This window comes from Sarcophilus harrisii, chromosome 2 (assembly GCF_902635505.1).
Source record: "Sarcophilus harrisii chromosome 2, mSarHar1.11, whole genome shotgun sequence".
NCBI classification, from domain to species: domain Eukaryota; kingdom Metazoa; phylum Chordata; class Mammalia; order Dasyuromorphia; family Dasyuridae; genus Sarcophilus; species Sarcophilus harrisii.
Window position 1 is genome coordinate 271485393 of NC_045427.1, and position 24731 is coordinate 271510123.

The 24731-nt window shown below is 32.3% G+C and overlaps 1 protein-coding gene across 2 annotated transcripts in view; it reads right to left on the reverse strand.

The window, feature by feature from the left end:
- Nucleotides 1-24731, reverse strand: part of SCFD1 (sec1 family domain containing 1) — a 113237-nt gene that overhangs the window by 35456 nt on the left and 53050 nt on the right. For both annotated transcript variants that reach the window (XM_003756117.4, XM_012546904.3), the window contains 4 exons: nt 24295-24385; nt 23288-23361; nt 19920-20001; nt 9784-9880 (listed from right to left, as the gene is read on the reverse strand). In XM_003756117.4, coding sequence (XP_003756165.1) covers nt 9784-9880; nt 19920-20001; nt 23288-23361; nt 24295-24385 — 344 coding nt within the window. The remainder of the gene's footprint in view (nt 1-9783; nt 9881-19919; nt 20002-23287; nt 23362-24294; nt 24386-24731) is intronic.

Here is a 24731-nt window from a genome sequence, read left to right on the forward strand (position 1 = left end):
CATTTACACTATAATGAAGAAGCCTACAAAAATCTCTTATCACTGCCTCCTGTCTTCTCAAACAACCCACTAACATAAAAAATATCTCTTCTATGAAAAGAATTTAAGACCAAAATGAAGAAACATTTAATTTTCTACTCATCAAAAATTAAATAAAAAATAACTTTTCCGTGTAAAACATTCCCAAACAAGGGTAATTTCCGGGAACCAGCACCTGTAGAAAATAATTTTTTTTTTAATTATAGCTTTTTATTGACAGAACATATGCATGGGTAATTTTTCAACATTGTCCCTTGAAATCACTTCTGTTCCAACTTTTTCCTTCCCTCCTTCCAATCCTTCCCCTGGATGGCAGGCAGTCTCATACATGTTAAACATGTTAAAGTAAATCTTAAATACAATATTGGACCTTCTCATTGTCGAAGATATCCACTTCCATCAGAATATATCTTCATATAGTATTGTTGTTGAAGTGTATAATGATCTGGTTCTGCTCATTTCACTCAGCATCAGTTCATGTAAGTCTCGCCAAGCCTCTCTGTATTCATCCTGCTTGTCATTTCTTACAGAACAATAATATTCCATAATATTTATATACCACAATTTACCCAACCATTCTCCAATTGATGGGCATCCATTTGTTTCCACAGACATTCTTGCATATACAGGTCCCTTTCCTGTTGGAATCCTAGTGTAAACTCAACTTGAAACAAGGTGAAAACTCAAGAATGATGTCAGGGTCCTGGTGTTAACTCAATAGAATTGATACAGTGCTTGTTGGTTCACACCTTAGAGCGAATCCTTGAAGGGTGATGGGTTGTTAATACTGATAGACAATAATGCTTGTGTTCACACCTCCCTTGAAGTTCTTAGGACAGAGAACACTCTGGGAGATAACCCATAATCCCTGCCTCCAGAAGGAGGAGTTAACCTTTGGGAGATGATATATATGGAGGAAGATCTTAGAGCTTAGATTTTCTCCGGAACATTGACTGGGGTTGGAGAGGAGCACTCTGGGAGGAAGCCCACAAGCTCTATCTTTGAGGAAAGAGAGATTCATTGCATCTTCCAACTTGGTGCTGGCTGGAGGCTGAAGAAAGGAGAGGCAGAAGCCAAGGACAAAGCTGCAAGAGCTCTTGGAACCAAGCAGAGAGATAGGCCTGAGCTAACCGGGCTATATTGAAAGACATAATAAAAGATCTGAACTTTTATCAGCTGGCTATGATTTTGGAGTATTTTTTACTTAAAACTGAAACTAAGGCTGCCTTCAGAAAACCTCCCTGAGAAACCCGCTCTCTCCCAGAGAAAACGCTTATATTTTAAAGAACAAAAACACCAACACTTTCCCTTCTTTAACATCTCTTTGGGATATAAGCCCAGTAGTAGCACTGCTGGATCAAAGATTATGCACAGTTTGATAACTTTCTGAGTTGTGTCCACCAAAAATTGATAACAATTTTTCCCTTCCTCCCCCCCATCCCCTCCCCCCAATGACAGATTGATCAATACATGTTAAGTATGTTAAAGTATAAATTAAATACAATATAAGCATACATGTCCTCACAGTTATTTTGTTGTACAAAAAGAATTGGACTTTGAAATAGTGGACAATTAGCCTGTTAAGGAAATCAGAAATGCAGGCAGGCAAAAATATAGGGATTGGGAATTCTATGTAATGGTTCATAGTCATCTCCCAAAGCTCTTTAGCTAGGCATAGCTGGTTCAATTCATTACTGCTCTATTGGAACTGATTTGGTTCATCTCATTGTTGGAGATGGCCACATCCATTAGAATTGATCATCGTATAGTATTGTTGTTGAAGTATATTATGATCTCCTGGTCCTGCTCATTTCACTCAGAATCAGTTCCAAATTGCTCTCCAGAATGGAGAACATACATATAACTAAATCATTAAGCCAAATTATTGACTTTAAATGACTCTGAAACCATATTCACCACTAAAATCAAACCCCAAAGCTTTTCCAGCTTGAGAGGACCTGCCAAAGCTTCCATTCTACTTCCTTTACTAGCAAGAAGTTCAAGGTCACTTTTGACGTAATAAAACAGCACAGTAGGATACCTTTAAGGCTACAAAATATTTTAATGAAAAGTGAACTGCATTTATAAAGCACCTCTCAGTGGATCTTAAAATTAAATGTCAGAACACACACACACTCACACACACACATGCAAAGCTCAAATGCATTTTTTAAAAAAAGAGACCTTTATTCCGTAAGTTAAAAGAATGACAATATTAGTATAGTAGAAAGAGACCATAAATAGGCATAGTAGAAACAGTCTATTTCTCAGTGGACACTTTCTAAAATATGTTTGGAATAACAATTTCTGTAAGATTTAAGGACAAGGAATATACATTCTTGATTTTAGTCCAATGAACAAGCTTCCAACACAACTTTATAATAGCTTCCAAAATCAAGCTGAGATGAAATAAATAATAAGACTTTTCTCAAAATGAACCTTCCCCCTTTTTAGTTCAAAACACTGTCAGAAAAGATGCTGGGGCCTATATCCTACTGTTTCATTGGCAGTATTCTTCAGGCTGCTGGTTAGAACATCTTAGGACTACAGTTCCTAATTTCATCACAATTATAAAAATAAACATGTCCAATAACAAGATCAAAAGCCACTTGGAAACCAAAGAAACATTTGGCCTGACAAGCCCAGCAGGCAATTGAAAAATAAAATTATTTCAGGACTTCAGTCTGAATAAGATATTTAATGCTCTACATTCACATTATGCCCATTTTTTGTGGTCTTTGTAGTGGTGAGAATAATAATTAAAGTCAAAATTTGGACAGCATGTACTTTGTTATTTCTAATTTTATCCTATGAAAATAGAGCTAAATGTTGACAGCACCTCTGACCACTGTTATTCTGCATTTATATGGGACCAGTTATTATTTATGAATTAAAGAACAACTTGAACTTCTTTTCCACAGTCAGCCAATGACATTTTGTATGACAGCACCAGAAGAATGTTTAGTAAGAGCTTCTTACTAATGTTCCTAAAATTCTTTCTGAAAATTTATTAGGCTTTATTTCTTCTCTAGTGGCAAAGAAATAAGTGAAAAATTTTATTGATCACATATATATGTACCTCTTTCTCTCTCTCTTTCTCTCTCTCCCTCTCCCTCTCCCTCCTATTAAATTATAAACAATTAAATTTGATAAATGTAAATTCCAATATATTACTTATTCTGGACTTAATTTTTGGTGTGTAAAATTTCCTTCTGTCAATTTAAAATTTAAAGATTCTTTTGATATGATTTTTAAAACCAAAGGGTCTTTAATGGATGATTCCATTTATTTCCTTTTTGGGAGGACAGAAGTTGAACACCAGATTGTTCATATTTGGATAATTTTTCAGGTAACATCTACTATCCTTGTTCAAGAGATTCCATTCTATTTTGTCTTCTCTAAAAGACTGCCCTCTTTGTCATTCCCACTCTATCATTTATTTTCAATTTCTCCCTGTTTACTGGCTCCTTTCCTTTTCTCTATAAACATGCTCTATCATTGAAAACCCCTCACTTGATCATCAAAATTTTTTCACTTGCTCCTTCCATTCCCTCTAACTATTCTATTATTTCTTCTCTCCTTTGGAACTAAACTCCTTCAAAAAGCCCCTTTCTTTCTCCTTCTCACTCTCTTCTTAATTCCATAAAATCCAGGTTTGAACTTTTTCCAGTCTTCTTACACCTTACTCATTTTCTGGCTATTCTATAAACAAGACATTCCAGTAATAACACTCTTAGATCTAAATCTCAAAGAGGTCTGAGAATTAAAACAAGGACCTATATGTACAAAAATATTTTTAGCAATTCTTTATATTGGTAGCAAAGTATTAAAAAATCGAGAGGAATACTATAACTTGGGAAATGGCTAAACAAGTCATGATATATGAATGTGACAATACTGTTGTGCTGTTAGAAGGAAGGGGATAATTTCAGAAAAACCTAGGATGACTTGTATGAACTGATTCAAAGTGAAAGAAGAGAACTAAGAGAACAATTTATCCAATAATAGCAATATTGTAAAAATAATCAACTGTCAAAGGCTGACTTTTATCAACAACAACCAATCACCATCCCAAAAGACGAAAGTTGAAACATGCAATAAGGATAGTGGTTGGTATACTTTGAAGCATATTATCTTTCTCTCTTCCCCCATAATGAATGCAATAATTGATTTTATATGACTATTCATATTTTATAAATTTTTTTTTCACCTTTTTTTGCCTTCCGAGAGAATTTGGAACACAAAATAAAATTATAATCATACCAAAAAAGCCATTTAATTTAACCTACTTATTTTACAATGAGGAAATGGAAGCTCAAGAAGATGAAGTAGTTTGTCCAAGGTTACATAAATACACAGAGAGGCAAGATGTGAACTTAAGAGTTCAAATAAAGTATTTCTCTCATTCCATAATTCTGCTTCTTTTTATTAGCACCAATCTTTTATATAGTTGTTAATAGTCTGCAATTTTTTGAGAATAGTTTGTTTCTAGGTGTTAATCATTTCTCTGTTTTCCGTAGTTGTTAATTCTCTGCAGACAATGGCCATCAGAGTTCCTCAGAAAATTTTGCAAATGAAATGATATTCTGAACTGTGGTCAGGGTACCAACTCTCTTCACTTGGGAAGAAAGATCCAAGTGATTGCTTCTATTCTTTTTTTTTTTTTTTTTTGGGGGGGGGGGGGGCTCCAAACTGTGGTGACTTATTTTACATAGATTCAATTATATTAGGAAAGGCACTATAAAACATATTTAAATAGTTAAGGCAGGTGATGATGGCTCATAGTAAGATAGTACCACTGGAAATTATCTAGAAAGCAGATTTAGGAGATATAGTGGTAGAAGAAATAATAAGTGAGCATATTTGGGAAAATGAGCAAGAGGAAATTTAACTCCTAAGGTAACATCAAGATTTTAAACAATGGTACCACTGACAGAAAACAAATGAAAAAGGAAAGAAGTTTAGCTAGGAAGAAAGGTGCAGAGACAATAAATATAATTTGGAATGTTGCATATGAAGTAATGGAGGATATTCAGGCTATATAAGTGTTCTGTAACTAACTGGAAATGTAGGTCTGAAGCTTCAGAGTAAAAACGTCCTGAAAATTTACATTTAGGAAATTTCTACATAGAAATAATAGTTATAGCTGAGAAACTGAATGAATTCTCTTTTTTAAAAAATTATTTTATTTTTTTATTATAATAACTTTTTATTACAGAACCCATGCCAGGGTAATTTTTTAACAACATTATCCCTTGCACTCACTTCTGTTCCGATCTTTCCCTTCTCTCTCTCCACCCCCTCCCCTAGATGGCAAGCAGTCCTTTATATGTTAAATATGTCGCAGTATATTCTAGATACAATATATGTGAGCAGAACCGAACAGTTCTCTTGTTGCACAGGGAGAATTGGATTCAGAAGGTAAAAATAACCCAGGAAGAAAAACAAAAATGCAAACAGTTTACATTCATTTCCCAGTGTTCTTTCTTTGGGTGTAGCTGCTTCTGTCTATCATTGATCAATTGAAACGGAGTTAGGTCTCTTTGTCAAAGAAATCCACTTCCATCAGAATACATCTTCATACAGTATCATTGTTGAAGTATATAATGAAATTCCTGGTTCTGCTCATTTCACTCAGCATCAGTTCATGTAAGTCTCTCCAAGCCTCTCTGTATTCATCCTGCTGGTCATTTCTTACAGAACAATAATATTCTATAACATTCATATACCACAATTTACCCAACCATTCTCCAATTGATGGGCATCCATTCATTTTCCAGAAACTGAATAAATTCTCAAGAAAACAGGATAAAGCTTTGGGTGACCTTAAGGCAAGTGGTTGAGAGGGAATGAAAGAAAATTTAACAAACTATGGAGGAACCCTGGAAAGTACAGTGTCTCCGAGCCAATGAAAGAGAACCTATCTAGGAGGAAACAGTGCCAATAGTTAACATTTTGCTAAGAAATCAAGAGAATGAGAAAAGAGAAGTTTCCTTCTGATTTGGCAGCAAAAAAGTTACTAGTAATCTTTGAAACAGAACATTTTTAGTGGAATTTGGGGAATAAAAGGAATAACACAAAAGAAAACACTGAAAATACTGTTTCCCTTTGAAATTTGTTTTCTTGAAACTTCTAATTATCTACTCTACTTTTCCTCAAAATTTTCTAAAACAATTAGTAACTTAGTATTGTTATTTTTTATATTCTTGTTTTTGGCTCCTATCGTAAAGTAAATTTCCTATTTTGTATTTTCAATCAAGATGGGATTTTAGCTGAGACCGAAGGGAAGCCAGGAAATGGAGAAGAGGAGAGAGAGAATTCCAGGCATGAGAGAAGTCACTCAAAATCAAAGTACAGAGATGGAATGCTGTATTTGAGAAACAATATTTTAAATTTAAAACTGTCATTTTAAAAACACAAAAATTGGGGGAGGATTCTGGGAAGATAGTTGAGTAGACTGATAAATTCCAAGCTCTCCAGATTTCCCCATTACAGGATGGACATAGACTAGTTAAAAATCAAGAAGACTTGAGACAGAGCAGGGGTCCTCCTGATATAATCCAGATTTGAAGAAAGACCCTAGACTGAGAATTAACTTGTCAGAAGTGCAAACACCTCTGGGTCAGCTCTGCAGAAACACCAAGTGGGGATACCTTGGGCTAGCTAAGTGTGATTGGAGCCTCGTCAGGAACCACAGAGACTTATACTTCCCAGACTATAGAGGTTTGAGTCTTGGAAGACTAAGTGAACACCTTGGGTGATTGGGAATGCTGGGCCCAGCTACGCTGCTGAGATGCTGCTCTGGGTGAGAAGGAATCAGCACCTAGTGAGTACACAGCCAGTAAGGCAGGAATGTTGCTGGCTGCAGGCACTTGCAGGATTGGGGAGCTCTTGGTTTGGGGTTTCTGGACGGAGGGGAGAGCTGAAGGAAAATTAGAGACACTATTACCCTACTCCACAATTAGAGGTGCTTACACTAAAACCTCTTATTAAAAAAAGTGAACTGGCAAAGAAAGAAACCCACCACTGAAATATATTGTGGTGACAGGGAAGACCAGAGTTCATCGTCAGAGGAGGACACTTTAGTAAAGATAAGTTTCTATTCCAAAGAATAATGTGAAAATGGCTCCCTGCTCAGAGGAAATTTATAGAAGAACTCAAAAAAGAATTTTAAAATCAAATGAGAGACACTGAGGAAAACTAAAAAGAAAAATGAAAACCATTCAAGAAAAACAAGATATCCTAGGATACTTGTTAGTCCTGTACATTCTTTTCTTCACGTACATTATATGTGGAATATTAAATCTGGAAAAACCTTTGTACTCTCTAAACGTATTTAGTGTCAGTGATTAATAAAACTTTCTTATTAACTAAGATTAAGTTTCAAGCTTTTACTAAATAAAAATCCAGAAGATGAATGTAAGAGTAAAGTTACTATAGTAGTGGGAAATGTAGGGCCGAGGGGCCAAAAGACTCAGATGTATAACAGTTGGGATTCATTCACTAAAGTACTAATCTGTATGTATATTCCCTTATTGTCTCCTGAGGTGATTTGGGGGATATTATATAATCATCTAAGCTACGTTATAGAATGGCAATAAATTTTTTGACTGCCACACTTTTGACTGTAAGGGCTAATTCTTACTGGGATGATGATGGTTTCTTCCAACAGAGCACACCAAAAGCCTCTGTGAGTGTAACATTAAAGGTTATAGGGGTTAACTTTTATCTCACAAAGGTGAGTACTCTAGTACAAAAGAGGTTTGGGATTCAGATTCTAAGAACTAGGGCAAGAAACCTGGCTCTGCTCTGTACTACCAAAGTGACCTTGGGTAGTCACTTCATGTCTAGGTGTCTCAAAATTTCTTTTGATTAGATGTCTTCATTATCTCTAAATTTGTCACTATAATACCTTGTTATACAAAGTAAAGGTTTATTTCGAGGAGAAAATATTAGATTATATTACCATATTTTGTAAGAAAAAAAATGCCCAACCACAAAATATTTAGGATTATGATAGTCTTGGTTATGATAAATCCTGGTTCTGCTCATTTTACTTAGCATCAGTTCATGTAAGTCTCTCCAGGCTTCTCTGAAATCATCTTGTTGGTTGTTTCTTATAGAACAATAATGTTCCATAACATGTATATACCATAATTTATTCAGCCACTCTCCAATTGATGAGTATCCATTCAGTTTCAATTTCTTACCATTACAAAAAGGGCTGGGATGTGGCTCTTTTCAACAATGAGATGATTCAGGCCAGTTCCAAAGACCTTGTGAGGATGAGAGCCATTTACATCCAAAGAGAAAACTGTGGGGACTGAGTGTGGATCACAACATAGCATTTCATTCTTTTTGTTGTGGTTTGCTTGAATTTTCTTTTCTTTCTCATTTTTTAAATCTGATTTTTCTTGTGCAGTAAGATAATTGTATAAATATGTATGCTTATTTTGGTTTAATACATTCTTACAATGTTTAACATATGTTGGATTACATGCCATCTGGAGGAGGAGGTGGGAGAAAGGGGAGTAAAAACTGGAACACAAGGTTTTTCAAGGGTCAATATTGAAAAAATTATCCTTGCATATTTTGAAAATAAAAAACTTCAATAAAAAATTTAAAAAATCTTATCCTGATACTACAGACTCTTACATTCTCCAAAAGCAAACAATATCTCTTTTCATCAACTCCTTAATTTCTCTTGCTTGTTATCAAATCACAGTGAAATTAGGCACTGAAATTACAAAATAATAAAACAAATAACAACAAAGATAAAATGAGAGACAAATATATTACTCAAGCCCACAAATTTACATATAACTGCACAGCTCTCACATTTCAATTACTAGTTCTTGGGGACTCTTTCATGTAGTCCAGCCTGATAACTCTAAGCCTTGGCAATGCTTATGAGAAACAAGTTCAATTTTTCTCTTTTTTTCATGGTGGTCCCTAAAAATAGCATCTCATATTTCCAGGATATTACAGACCATTTCAGTGCCACCCAGCATCTGAGCACCAAGGATTTGGTCTGTGGATTTTTTTGAAAACACTCTACTCACTCAAAGAGACTGGAGAGATTATGGACAATGAATAAAATAACATATGCCATCCTCATTTCTTTTTTCTTCTTTTTTTTTTCTTTCATGGTTTTTCCCTTTTGTTTTGATTTTTTTCTCTCCCAATATAATTCATAAGGAAATGTGTTTTAAAAAAAAGAAACACAAAACAAAAATGAATCTACATACATAACCAGAAAAAAAAAAGTAAGAAAATACTTTAGTCAATCAAGAATGGCCATTGCATATTGGTGAGCTTCTTCCACCCACTGATGAGACAATGTATGGTACCAAACAGATAAAAAGTCCAATCAAATGATTTCACTCCACAAATTCACAAAGATATTTCACTTATTCAGACTCATCATTAAACTTTCTGAAATTAATTGAAAAAGAATGAGATCTTATGTATGAAGGAAAAAAAATTTAATGTAGTCCATTATGTTCAACTTACAACAAAAACAAAAGATTTAAATAAATCAAAAATGAAAGCCATGTTCAGCTCCAAAGCTCCTGAAACATCTTTAGAACAGTTTTACAACAGCAAATGTCTTATCTAATCAACTTAACGATGTGATTGGCCCTGAAGAAACAGAACTTCTATTTAGAATATTTTCAAGTTTTAGATGATAGTCTCATCCATTTTTGAGCTAATAATAGCAGTCTCAGATTTTGTGGTACTTACCATCAGGGTCAGAAATCATGTCCAGAAGAGATTTGTCCAAGGTGGTCTTGCTCATTATTTTTTCTTCGTATTCAAAATACACATCTAGCTTTCGAGTCTGTTCCAAAATGAGCATAAAAAATTAAATTATATTAGAAAAGCATAGTAGACATGGTCTACCTGGTCCACAAAATTCTTTGTTCATTTTTAAAAACCGCTCATTTCTTCACTGAAAATTCTGACCATACAATACATACCATCAGACAGAATGCTTTTGATAGGTTTTAAGATAAACATACAAGACATACAGAAGAACTGGCCAGAATAATCTTATAGTGTTATGTATGATTCTATCACCCTATAACTCAAAATCCCTAATGGTTACCTACTGTTTAAATGTGTTCTGCACAATGAAATCCTTAATGTTTCAGGAAAACCTCTCTTATCTTGGCACTATATAGATACTCTGTAATTGGACTTGAACCTTTTATGTAGCCATAATTGACACTACCTCTCTTCATATACTCCTGGGATTCAGCAAAACTGGTCTAATTTTATCCTCAAAGATGGTTGATGTTTTCCCATTTCCACATTTTTACATACCATTCCCTAAATTTGGGCTATCCAGTTCCCTATCGTCTACCTGTTCAAATCTTATATTTGGGCTCATCCAGTTGCAAACAATTCTTTTATGTATTTGATTTCTATTTCGTATATATATTCTTAGGCTTTCTATTATTCTATGGAATTCCTAAGGCCATAAGCTACATCTTATTTTATCTTCTTCAGCACATGGCAAGGTAAGCTATATACATATACAAAATAAGTATTTAATACATGTTTAATTGCCTTGTGTGATGGTGGAGTACAAAATGTATTGAGGAGACTTTTTTTTTAAATCTGTTTTTTAGGCTTAAGGAATTTACAATAACTGATAGCATATTGGTAAGAATCAAAGAAAGCTATAATATGCTACATCAGGACCAAAAAAAAAAAAAAAAAAAAAGGCAAATCAGCAAATCAAATGAACCAAAACATATCTAAGAATGAATATCTTATGCTTTTCTAGCATGTTATCTATTTGTCAAAAGAAAAGAGACATGTTTTAAGTCATTATTTGTTTTTATACAATGAAGTGCTTATGTTTGTTGATTATTACTTTACAAAAGAAATTTTTTTTAAATAAAGAAAAGTTCATTTCTAATTGAGAGAGCAAGAAAGGCTTCAAGAAAAATCTGGTAAATGAGCACTCTAAGTCTAGCACTATATTTTTTATATCATTTCGCATCTAGTATTTGTAATTCAAGTATCCAGAAACAAAGAAATCAAGAGAGAGAATTTATTTTGGAAGAAAGTAAAATGGGTCAGTTTTAGTTACGTTGACTCTTAAGGTGCTGACACTTCCAGGTAGAGTTTTCTAAAAGTAACTGGAAATGCCAACATTGGGAGCGGAATCTAGACTGGGGGGAAAAAAAAGATTTGGAGTAATTAACGTAAGGGTGATGCTTTCCAGGCTAATTTCATTTTTACGAAACAAAACAAAACAAAGAGACCTTCATATATTGTTTTCCATTAATCTCAAGTAAAAGCTAATAATGCACGAGCATAATTTACTGTTTATCCATAAATGACCACATTAGGATCTTTGGGGGTCTATAATTAAGAATCACTGAGCTTAGAAAATTTTCTTCTCCAGTACTTTTCCAACTTTCTGAAATGTAAATAGATAAGATTTTAAATATTAAAGAATTACAAAAAGGACAGAAGAAGATTGATATATATGGCTTTAAAAAAAATTTAAACTATTAGGAAAGGGAAAGATAATGAAAGAATCATTAAGGAAGGAATAGGGGTCTCTGCCTGACACACCTAGGAAGAAAATAAAGGAAGATAGAGAAGAGAAACTACTCAACTTCTATTTTATATCTGTTTTTTCTCTGAAAAAGAATGAAATTTAGCAGGGGAAGAGCAGAAGAAAAATAGTCTCACAAAATTTTGCAGTGTGAGAGGAATTTTAGCAGCCATCTAATTCAATCAATATCTGAAAAAAAAAAAAAAAAAGAATCCCAAATTCTTTACTGTTACAAAATTACTTGATAAATGATTATCTAGTTTTTGTAAAGACCACCAATGAATGCAAATCAATTAATTTGTTTTGTTTAAAAATAATTGTTATTAGGATTTAGTTTTTCTTCTAACGGTAGTAGAGTTTGGAGGGACCTGAGATCAGACTTTTTTTTTTTAAAGGAGGAGTCACTGATTTTTAAAAAATGCACTATTAAAATAACCCAGAAAGAATCATAGATAAGCAGAACAGTTTTTAAAGATATATGCTAACTTTATTATATACTTAAAAATAAAAGCAAGCTATAAATATATATACTAGAGATGGTTTCATAATCCTTGTTTTCTACATGTGGAATTGCTTATTGTTTGGTCTTATGCTCAGAAATAAATTAAAAACAAACAGAGAAAGAATCTGCTACTTTCCTATGTCAGCACATTCTACTTTTGAAAAGGTTTGATACTTAGAGCAAGTTTCCCCCCAAATTTGCAATTTTCTCCTTTGTAAATGTGCGAATTTCCTTTGTATCAATTCTCTGCAGTTTCCTCCCCTAGTTCCTAATTTTACATTTTATGTTTTTATCCAACACATATGATTATTACACACTGATGCTGTTATTAACATAATAATTCGAACCCCTCAATCACCCTTTCAGATTCTTAAAGATAATTATCATGTTGTTTTGTGTTCCTGTCCCTTTTTGCCTTTTTCTCAGATAGTCTGGACTCAAGATCTTTACTCATCCTAGTTGCCCTCTTTTGAATATCTTAGTTCTCTAAATCACGGCATTCAAAACTGAACCCAATGTTCCAGTTGTAGTAAAACAAAGGCAGATAGCAATGGGAATTATTAATTCCTTACTCTTGGAAGTTATGCCTCTTAATACAGCACAATAACAAGTTTTGGGCTACCATATAGAAAAAAGTCCAGAAATCTGGGAAGAAATGGCAAAAGCAATAAATTCTCTTGAATGAATCCAAGTCACCTAACTCTAATCTTAAAGTTTATAACTCAGGGTAGGCAACAAAGTTGCAAAAGAAATTATTGAACTTCTTGTTGAATGTAGTCCTTAAAGAATCATAGCAAAAGGAAGAAGTACTGAAGATAAATATCCAATCTTCACACAAAAAAGAAGGCATCTGGATTTTGACTGACATTAATTCCTATTAAAATTCTGTAATGAATTATCAAAATGACAACTTGCAAACATTTGATGAAATTGTGTTCACTATAAACCTGCATATATTCTTCCCAAATTAATATTTCTTGTAGGGAAGGTTATCTGTGATTTCAAGAAGCTATGGCATATACAGCAATCACAATTTAGTAAATTATTTTGGCAGATAAACTAAACCAAGCTTAAGGGTACCAAGAGATATCAAACATATCAATGAGTTAGGGAGATGTCTACCCACGCATGTGAAGACTTCCCCCAATGGAAGAAGCAGAGATTTGTTCCAATGGCCATAAAGGGGGCTGGAGCAGGTACTGTGGAGCACTTAAGAGCTTGGTCAGACAACGAAAACGAAGATGCCAAGATCATGTGCATTGTGGGCCATCACAACTCATTCTGACTTTTGTCTTGCCATTGGACTCTGATGACTCTGAATGAGATAGTGAGGCTATTTTGTGCAATTCTGCCTCATTTAAATCCAATTTAGGTGCAAGTCAAGACATCACCCTCATGATCTCATTGATTCTTTTTGCAAATAAAAGACTAACAATTACTATATACTTAGATCAAAGGTATATGAGAATCTCATGATATTCTTTTGGACAAGATGGGATGATCTCTATGCAATAATAGTAGCTCTGCAACAGACGGGTCTGACCACAGCCTATATGTTGGTCCCTGGATCAATGCTAACCTGGAAGGGAGACTTGCAATCAAGTTAAATAAAGATCTGCTATTATCTCTATCCTGTTAGATACTGTTCATCAATGACTTAGATGAAGGTATATATGGCATACTTAATATATTTTGGGTAATGCAAAGATGAGGATAGCTGACATATTATATAACAGAATCAGGATTCAAAAATAATTCAAGAGATTGGAAGAATGAGTTGAAGTCATTCCCCCAAAATAAACTTAACAGAGATAATAAATGCAAAGCCCTACATTTGGATTCACAAAATCAACTGTACAAGTAAAAGATAAGGTAGGTAGTTCATGTTAAAAAAAAAAAACACTCAGTGAGTGAGTCAATAATTTGATTGACAGTTGAAAAAAAGCTAATTTGATCTAAGGATAAATTAACAGAATGAGAGAAGCGAGTCCAAGTCCTTCTATCTAGTCAGATAACCTCTACATCCAGTTCTATGTCACACCTTTTAGAATGACCACTAGCACACTAGAATATATCTAGAAGACACTTTGGAGAGCGAGGATTAGTTTTAGGCAGCAAATGATAGATATCTTCAAATATCCGAGAATTATACAGAAGGAGGATTATGCTATGTTTTGAAAAGGCCACTTTATAGAAATCTTAATTGTTTTGGCTCAATTAAGGATTTTGGGGGAAATTTTCTAGTGGCAAAAAAAAAACTAAAAACAAAACAAAAAAAAAAAAAACTTTAAGATTTCAGTGAGTACTAAAATCTCTGTCACAATAGAGAGCTCCAAAAGGAAGTTAGATCTTATTGGACTAGATTCATGAATTGGAGGAAAGGTTAGATTAGCTGACATTCCCTTTGATTCTACAATTCTTTAAATGTATTTCTGTGACTGAGTAATTCTGTGCCTCAGTTTCCCCATCTACTAATGCTGAAAATTTAATTAAGATAGTTTGGCAAAGTAAATAAAATGTTATTCTTAAAAGTCAGAAAATTTTTGTTGTTGTTCACTGTTTCAGTCATGTCTCAACTCTTCACAATCTCTTTTGGGTTTTTTTTGATAGAGATACTAGAGTGGTTTGCTACATCCTTCTCTAGCTCATTTTACAGATGAGGAAGTGAGACAAAACAGGGTTAAATGACTTGTTCAGGGTCCCCTAGCTCATAAGTGTCTGAGGCCAGATATGAATGTCTGACATCAGGTCTCTCTGACTTTGGGCCTGGTGCTATATGTACTGTGCCACTGAGCTGCTCAATATTTAGGAGGACATACAATTTTGGTCTATGAAAACTACAGGTTTTACAACCTAGACAATTCAATGAGTACTTCAGACAAATCCTAAATGTTAAGTCATAATGGGGTATGTTCTGAAAGAGTCTTCTTAGTGATGGTTTCCTACAATAACAGAGATCCTTCATTAATTCCCGCCTACAGAGCATCTAAAACTAGAACTACCATTCATAGAACAATGAAAGGAATGTTTGTATTAATATAAAATTAAGTTGCCTATGGAATGTTGCATACATTATCAGATGCGGTTTTGTTAGCTGGCTTTGTTTGTTACAATGCAGATAAGATTCAGTGGCTGAGGGATATACAGGATATGACTAATACAAAAAAACAAAAATACTAACAAAACTCTTTTAAAAGATAAAAGTGAGAATAAATTAAAGAATTCACTTAATGAATAAATTAAACTACAAGTAATCACATTTTATGGAATGTCTTCTTCCTAAGTTGAATCTAACTTCACACATGAGTTTACTTTGGTTCTGAATTCTTATATTTAAAATTTCAGACTGACAATGAAATAATTGTCAAGCTTTTTAAAAACTCATTTTTATATTAAGAAAATAATTTAATATAGAATTCAACCACTGATTTGCTGGCTTCAATTGACCTGATTTCCTGAATAGTATCAGGTTAAAAAAATTTCAGAACCTAGAGGTGCTGCTTTTGAGGGTGGGAGAAATGAAGATTTTTAAAAAGTGGAAGAGTAGAGTACACAAAAAAGAGAATTAAACAAAGTATTCACTAAATGTCAAGTCATTTAACCTACCTTGAGTTTCCTCATCTGTAAAATGCAGAGGTTGGTCTAGATGTTCTCTGATATCCTTTCAGCTCTACATTTATGAGCCTATGACCTTTATTAAAAACTTATTGATGATTTTTTGTGACAGAGAAAGAGAAGGGGAGAGAGAGAGAGAGAGAAAGAGAGAAAGAGAGAGAGAGAGAGAGAGAGTGTGTGTGTGTATCTATGTATGTATGGAAAAGCTAGGTACACAGTGATGGCTCATTTGCTTGTCATCTGAAGAAAAGCCTAACTTTGCAAAAGTTCTTCATCAATTTGTTAACAGTGATAAACTACGTGGCCACAGCAACTCACAAAGATTTATCTCAGACATAAAGATGTTGTGATAAGCACTAATGGAGGGCTGACCCATGTTAATAATTATTATAACAACATTATCTATCATTTATATAGCTCTTTTTAAGTTTTAAAAAGTGTTGTACAAATATCTTGTTTGATCCAAGAAAATCAAAGGTCTTCTGAAATAAAGAGTTTATGCAATACAAAAAGAAAACCTCTCTCCCTTAGTTCTCTTTTTTTTATATACTTTATTCAGAAACTTTGTTTTTAAAACTCACATGACCCAGGTCCTTATTCCTTAAGAACTACCAAACCTGAGAATTCTACTACGTTACCTCACTTTATCCACAAGAACTTTAATCTTAAAACATTTGTCTGTAACGATGGATAGCACGGTTGTTCTTTTTTTTTGTATTTTATCTATTCTGTATCATGTCTGAAGCAACAGCTGAATTCCATATCCTCTTATATGTATACATCAATGTTCTATAACAAGCTCCTTTACCCCATTTTATCTATAATTACATATCTTATACATAATTGGGTTCATATTCTACTGTCTTTAAAAAAATTATATATTCTATCATTTCATACAGCCTAGTCATTTGTGTATGTGCCTATCTGGCTATCCAGAAAAAAAAAGGAGAAGACAACCATATTTTTAGAAACATGTTAATTCTTTTTAATTTTGGAATGATGATTTTTGATCTGTTTACATTACTATAGTTGTTACGCACTGGTTCTTCTTCTTCTTTTTTTTTTGACCCTGCTTATTACTTTGCTTTGCATCAATTCATGTTATAAATAACACAAGTGCAAAAAGATCTACCTGTCAATTCTTATAGCACAGTAGTATTTCATTATATTTATGTACCACAAATTCTTTAGTTATTCCTCAAAGGGCAGATATTTGTTTCCAATTCCTTGCTATCACAAAAAGTTTTGTTATAAATATTTTGATGTACATGGGAAATTTCTTGGCATTAATGGCCTCCTTGGGATATTAGACTACTAATTTCTGGGTCAAAATGTTAAAAAGTTTAAGTCCATTAAAAAATTATTCCTATTTGGTGATATGATGGTTTCTAGAAAACTAGCAAAGATACTAATAAACATTACAGACTTTAAAATAACCCCTCCCAAATCAACAGTATTCATGCATAATAATATACAAAATCTGAGAATCAGTAATAGAGAAGGAAATCAATGTCACAGTCACATGATTGGGGAGTTAAGTCTAGACCAGGTTTATATCATGGATACTTTTGGTTATCTGGTAAAATCTATGTACTGCTTTTCAAAATAATCTTTTAAAATGCTTAAAATCAAGTACAAAAGTCTACAAAGGAAACCAATTATTTTGAAATAAATTATCAAGATTTTTTTTTTTTTAAATTTATGGATCCTCTGAAATCTCTTGAAGGGTCCCGATGGAAGCTCCTACTCGAAACAGTAGTTCATTTCAGAAGGTTATATGGAGTTTCTGTATCAAGATAAGGTCGAAATGGGTTGATGATTTAGACATAAAAGATGATACTATTAGCAAATTAGAAAAGCAAGGAATAGTCTACCTGTCAGATCTTTAGAGAAGGGAGGAATTTATGACCAAAGAAGAATTAGAGAACATTATGAAATCAAAATGGATAATTTTTATTACATTAAATTAAAAAGGTTTTGCAAAAGCAAAACCAATATAACTAAGATTAGAAAAGAAGCAGAAAGCTGGAAATAATTTTTAAAGTCAGTGTTTCTCATAAAGGCCTCATTTCTAAAGTATATAAAGAACTGATTTAAATGTATAAGAATGCATGTCATTCACCAATTGATAGTCAAAGGATATGACCAATTCTTAGGTGAAAAATCTAGTCATATGAAAAAATGCTCTAAATCATTACTGATAAGAGAAATGCAAATTAAGACAACTCTGAGGTACTGCTGAAGTACAACTTCTGAGGTACCCCTCAGATTGGCTAAGATGAAAGGTAAAGATAAAAGTAAAGATGTGGGAAAACTGGGACACTACTGCATTGTTGGCGAGTTGTAGACTGATACAGCCACTGTGGAGGATATCTTAGAAATATGCCCAAAGGGTAATAAAATGGCATACCCTTTAATCCAGTAGTACCTTTACTGGGCCTGTATCCCAAAGAGATCATAAAGGAGGGAAAGGGACCCACATGTGCAAAAATGTTTGTAGTAGCCCTTTTTGTAGTGGCAAGAAACTGGAAACTGAGTGGATGCCCATCAGTTGGAGAATGGCTGAATAAGTAATGGTATATAGATGTTATGGAATATTATTTTTCTATAAGAAATGATGAACAGGCTGATTTCAGAAAAGCATGGAAAGACTTTCATGAAGTGATAAGTGAAGTAAGTAGAACCAAGAGAATATTGTTCACATCAACAAGAAGATTATGTGATGATCAATTGTGACAGATGTGGCTCTCTTCAACAACTCAAAGCAATTCCAATATACTTGGAATGGAAAATGCCATCCAAATCTGGAGAGAACTATGGAGATTAAATATCAATTTGTTTATTTTCCCCTTGTATTTTTTTCTTTTTTAGTCTGATTTTCCTTGTACAACATGACTAATATGGAAATATATTTCAAGGAATTACACATATTTAACCTCTACCAGATTGTCTGCAGTCTTGGGCAAGGGAGAGGTAAGGGAAGGAGGGAGAAAAACTTGGAACACAAAGTCCTACAAATATGAATGTTGAAAACTATCTTTACATGTATTTGGAAAAATAAAATACTATTGAAAATTTAAAAAAAATAAAATTTGCACAATTCTATCTAATTCAGTAGGTCATTCTCCAAACATACCTGTTTTTGGATGACACCATATTGATTGTATCAAGTACCAGGAACTCAAGAGCCTCCCAATAGATTGAGACATACTATCAACAAAGTTTTGCACAAAAGTTGTAGCATAAAGATTACCATCAGTTATTCAAAAGAAAAAAGGAAAAAAAAAGATGGGCAGTTATGCTAGGTATAACTGATAGAAAACCAGAATATTTTATTGTTATCTCCTCAAGGAAGGGCCTTGATATGCTGAATCAACCCCATCGAGGACTTATGGGAAGACATAGACAAGAATCAAAGAGAATTAGAAGGTATGGCTGAATGGACTGTAAACTATAGCATTAAAAATAATCTCCATGAAAATGAAGCTCCAACAAGGCATAATTAATTGCTGAGATTGGTTGGTAACTTTTCAGTAATACTAGCTAACTGTTTTTCAAATGTTTTGGTTGAACTCAGTCTAATCAAAATAATATGCTTTTAATAGTACGTTTTTCATTTTTTGGTAAAAATATGTTAAAGTCAATATATACATAAATATCTATACAATTAGATAAATATCATTAGCATAAAAATCACTGGGAGAACTGTTTATTACATAAAACATCACTACAAGTCCAAATCGTGGGGCAAAAATATATTAATCCTTTTTAAAATGCAAAAAGTGTTATTTTATCTCTCACTATAGCTGAAGTGCAAGACTTGGTTTAGGTCTTCATCAACATTGTTAAATAATCGGTTGTGATTATTTATGAAAATTGCTAAATTCTTTTAGAGTATTTTAATCACTTCAATTAAGTTTTTAATTGTACTATTTGTTTATTGTTCCCAAAACATCAGCTTAATGATCAATCAATATTTGGTATGGCCAAACCAGAGACTGTGTGGTCTGATTCCTTTGCAACTGAAGAACTCAAAGTCAAGAAACAACACTCATAAAATGAATATCTTAGATTCTACTGTAGGAAAGGAGGCCTTAAAATTATATCGCTGGTAGAGTTCTGCAGTTTATCATTATTGGAGTAATGTGTATGCATATAATGCAGACTTATAGAACAAGAAAGACTTACCTTAATATGTTCTAAAACAGCAGTGGCAACGTTTGTGTGAAGATCAATGAGCCTCTTCTTTTCAAGAAGTTCTGGGAGAGAGCTAAAGGAGTAAAGGAATCTGGAAATTATTCCTCATGTTTCCAATAAAATAATGCATCACAATCAACATTACACTTGGGCTTTTCTTCCAGTGGAATTCAGAACAGTAAAATAGCACAAACAGCAGTTTAATGTTTACTAAAAGCTACTTTCCATCTCTAAATATGAGAACTATCAGTCTTTAATTAAAAAACAATCTAGCCTTAAATATCAGCATTTCCAGCACCTCAGCTTTTACCTCTCAAAATGAAATTTTTTAATTTAAATAAGATACTAAATATACACTTTTTTTTTGAGAAATGTTTTAACCTCAAAATTAAAGAAGACCCATTTCAATATTCTAAGAACAGAAAAAGAGGATTACATGATTACATATCAAATTATGAATTACTGTGTATGCCTTTACAAACGTATAATAAAAAAAGAGAATCAAAACCCACTTACTGATGTTCCACTTCTGAAATTGCTTTTGCCTTCTGTGTATTTTGTAAAAAATTTCATTTGACATTCTTTTTTATTTCTTTTTCTTTTGCATTATGGTCACTACAAATATACATAGACTTATCTCTATGCAACTCCAGTTTTTTTGTTTTTGAAAAATGTTTATCTTTTAGGGTGATTTTATTTACATATGTGTGTAGATATGTACATATACATATATAGACACACAGATAGTTTTAAAAATGCTACAGTATCCTTGTTTAAAGCCTTTAATCTTAAACCTTACCTATAAATGATCAAATTAAAAAGAAATATATCTAAATATAAAATATTTCTGAGGCTAAGACAATAAAACAAAATTCTTTAATTTTTTCTTATTAAAGAAATGATCGTATAACAATGTGAGTTTTCTAGTAATATGAGGTAATAAAACTAATCTAAACCTAATTTCTGCGAAATTGTTTTCCAATTGTCCGTTTTTTTTTTCATCAAAAGTGAGTTTTTGCCATAGTAGATAGGGTCCTTGGGTTTACTGAATAATATATGAGCATATGTTCTTTACTTTTGGATCCTTTATTCTTAATCTGCCCTGATAATTAACTTTTCTATATTTTTAAACAGTACTAAACAGTATGGTAATATAGTTATGATTTAGTACTTGTAGGCCCTTTTTCTTCTACTCTTTTTTCCCTTTATTTTCCTTGAGATTCTTGACTCTTTATTTTTTCCTTTGAGATTCTTATTAAGATAAATGTTGTTATTATTTTGTGTGCTTAATTAATATTTGTTAACATCTTTCCTTCTTTTTGTCTAGTTCTACAAAGTAACCCTCTAGTAATCTGATCAATATGGCATGAGAATTGTAAATTAATTTAGCTACTATCAACATTTTATTAGCTTGGCCCAGGTAGGACCAATTCATTTCTCTAATTACTTAAGTCTTTTTTTATATCTGTATAGAGTGACTTTCAATTTTATTTACGTAATTTCTATGTGTATCTTGGTATGCAGACTTCCAGATACTTTTATAAAGTCAATAATCATTCTTAATGGACTATTTTTTTTTTTTATGTTTTCCTACCAGGTTTTATTGGAATATATGAAGAAACAAATGATTTCTGTGGGTTTAGTTTAAAGTTTGCTATGCTCCTGAAATTGTTTTTTTGTTTTTAGTTTTTTTTAGTTCTCTATAAACAATCATCTTAAAAAAACACAGATGTGTTTCTTTCTCATCTCTGTTTACCTTAATTTATCTTGTTTTACTTCAATACTTAGAATTTTTAGAATTCCATCAAATAATACTTATAACAACGGAAATCCTTCAATTATCCTAGATTGTAAAGGTAAAGAAAGGCATTTATGATTTCTTCATTATATATGATGCTAGTTCTTAATATTAAAAAGACATCATTTACAATATTAAGGTTTGTTTATTGCTATGCTATTGTTTTTAAAATAAAAATGGTGTTATAGTTAGTCAAAAGCTTTTTGTATTTCTATTAATATACTATTTCATTTTTTGCTATTAATATAATATCCTATTTAAAGTTTTCCTAATACAGAGTCAATTTTCATTGTTTGAATAAATACAACTTGACAGTAATGATAATCTTAAAAATGTTGCTATGGTTTCTATACCTGATGGAATATTTTTGAAATTAATTTTAATTGGAAAGATTAGTCTATAATTTCCTGATTTTAGTTCTCTTCATCAGTACTATATTTTTCTCAATGAAGGAGTTTTTGTATGACACTCAAGCTGTCTACTTTTGTAGGCAATTTAATATGAATGAGTAATTTGTGAAATACAAGCTTAAAGAATTTTTCTTTCAAGTTTCTTTTGTGGATTATTCAATTTCTTTTTCTGAGACTGGATTTTTAAAATTCCCTACTTCTTGTTCTGTTAGTCTAAGTATATTTTTACAATTCATCCATTTCATTCATCAGTTTTGCCGAAATATGACTGAGTTTTTACTAATTTACTCTCCTGTTAATGATTTCTTCTATTTTCTTTTTAAGTATATTAATTTTATTTTCATCTTTTATTTCTACCAAATTAATTAATGGTATTTCTATCTTATTTTTTAAAAGTTCATTGTTATACTTATCAAATTAAATTTTTAGAAAATTTCAATTCCTGTACATGTTTAACCTATTTTGGCTTGCTATCTTGAGGGAGGAGAGAGAAAAATTTGGAACACAAGATTTTGCAAAGATGAATATTGAGGACTATCTTTGCATGTATTTGGAAAAATAAATACTGTTAAGATTTTTAAAAAATCAATTCTGATGATTTAAGAGTACTTAATACATACTGACTGTCTCATAGTTCTCTTTTGAAGATTGTAATATAATTTATATAAACCCATTTGTAAATGTTAATGTCATTGTATAACTGCCACTTGTTTTTATATTATGTTTAAGAGCGTTGTCTATGTGGTATGCCTTCACTGCTCTAGACTGAAGCCCTTCTACATCTTAAAACATGTTCTTGAATGCTGTTATGAACCAAAAGACTAATCATCTGGCAGCTAGTCTGGTAACTGTCTTCTCAGAAGTTATCCTGACACTTAAAACATATCATGTCATAGAACTGCATACATTCAGTGATATAATGGACTTCAAATGTCATCTCACACTGTTTCCATTGCAGTTCATTTACTACATATACTACAGTTCCACTACATTCATCTGCTAGTAGAGCCTGCTAGTTCTTATATTCCTCTGGCATAACATCCATTTTTATCATCAAAGATTTACTATAATTGGAAATACTACTATCCATTCATTATTGTAACTTTTTTTCAAATTGAATTAAATGAATATAGAATTTGTCACCTACTTACCTAACAGCTGATGTTAGCTTAGCTGTATTGTCAGAAAGCATACTTATAGCTCCTTCATCTTCTCCTTCTAATCCCTATAAAAGGATACAAAACCATAATATTAACCAACAAATCCCAACAACTACATACTCAATTTCTAAGATAATTTATGTAATAGATCCCTCAAAATAGTAGATTTGGCCCCAAACCCCCACCCTCCAATAAATGCTATGTTTTGTAGTGGATAGAGTGCTCTACCTGGAATCAGGAAGACCTGAGTTCAAATCCAGCCTCAGACACTTATTAGCTGTGTGACCCTGGGCAAGTCACTTAATCAATGTCTGCCTCAGTTTCCTCATCTGTAAAATGATGATAATAAAAGCACCTACCTCTTAGGGTTGCTGTGAGGATTAAATAAAATATTTGCATAAAGTATTCTGTAAACCTTAAAGCATTATATTATTATAACTAGTCTTAAAGCTATTATTATTGTTATTAATTTTAATGACTGCTGTCAAGCTATTTCTCCAAGAAAAAAAATCATCCTATAGCACAATTTATGATAATTATAATTTATAATATATTGTCCAAGTGAAGTAAGGTCTTATTTTCACTGAACAATTTGATATCTTCCATTTGGAAAAATCTTATTAATCAAACCAATTTGGAACAATACTAAAGGATAAGATATCTATTCTACTTCTGAGAAACAAAATGATAGATAACAAAAGTTATCTAAATAGACATATAATAACAAAAGATTACTTTTGATTATAATCCTTAAAATTTACAACGTGTTTTCTTACCTACATTTATAGTGTGGGGTAAGCAATATTAGAATTACTAGGGTTTTGTTTTGTTTTTTTTTAACTAAAATCAAAAATGATGCCAAGCAAAGTGAAATGACTTGCCTAAACCAAGTCATAGGAGATGATCATTTACTGTGGTCACTCTGAAAGAGCTCATGTAAACATATAAAAAACATTTCTTTTGTTAGAAGCCTTTTAAGTATTCTCATATAAACTTACCATAATGCTTTTAAGCCGCTTTACTTCATCTTCCTGGGCTCTGTAGGATTCTAATTCTTGTTGAACAGATTCTGCAACTTCTGGGAAAGGACTAAAACAATATTACACATGATAAACTAGTGAAATAAAACATTACTAATGTCTTTATTCCTATTTAATTTACTAAGACGGCAAACTAATGTATTACTTTATATATAATGTATTATTTTTATATCGAGTAGGTTATATTATTTTTCAAATTTATTTGTATATAAATATGTTATTTAAATATTCAAATATATCAAATATAAGAGATTATTTGCAAATAACATGATTATGTTAAGCTAATCATAGTAATCATACTATTTCAATACAGATTAAAATTTATATTTTTATTACTTTTTGTTAAACATTACATTTTCTTTTGACTTAATATGCTAAGAAAGCAAAAAATTAAA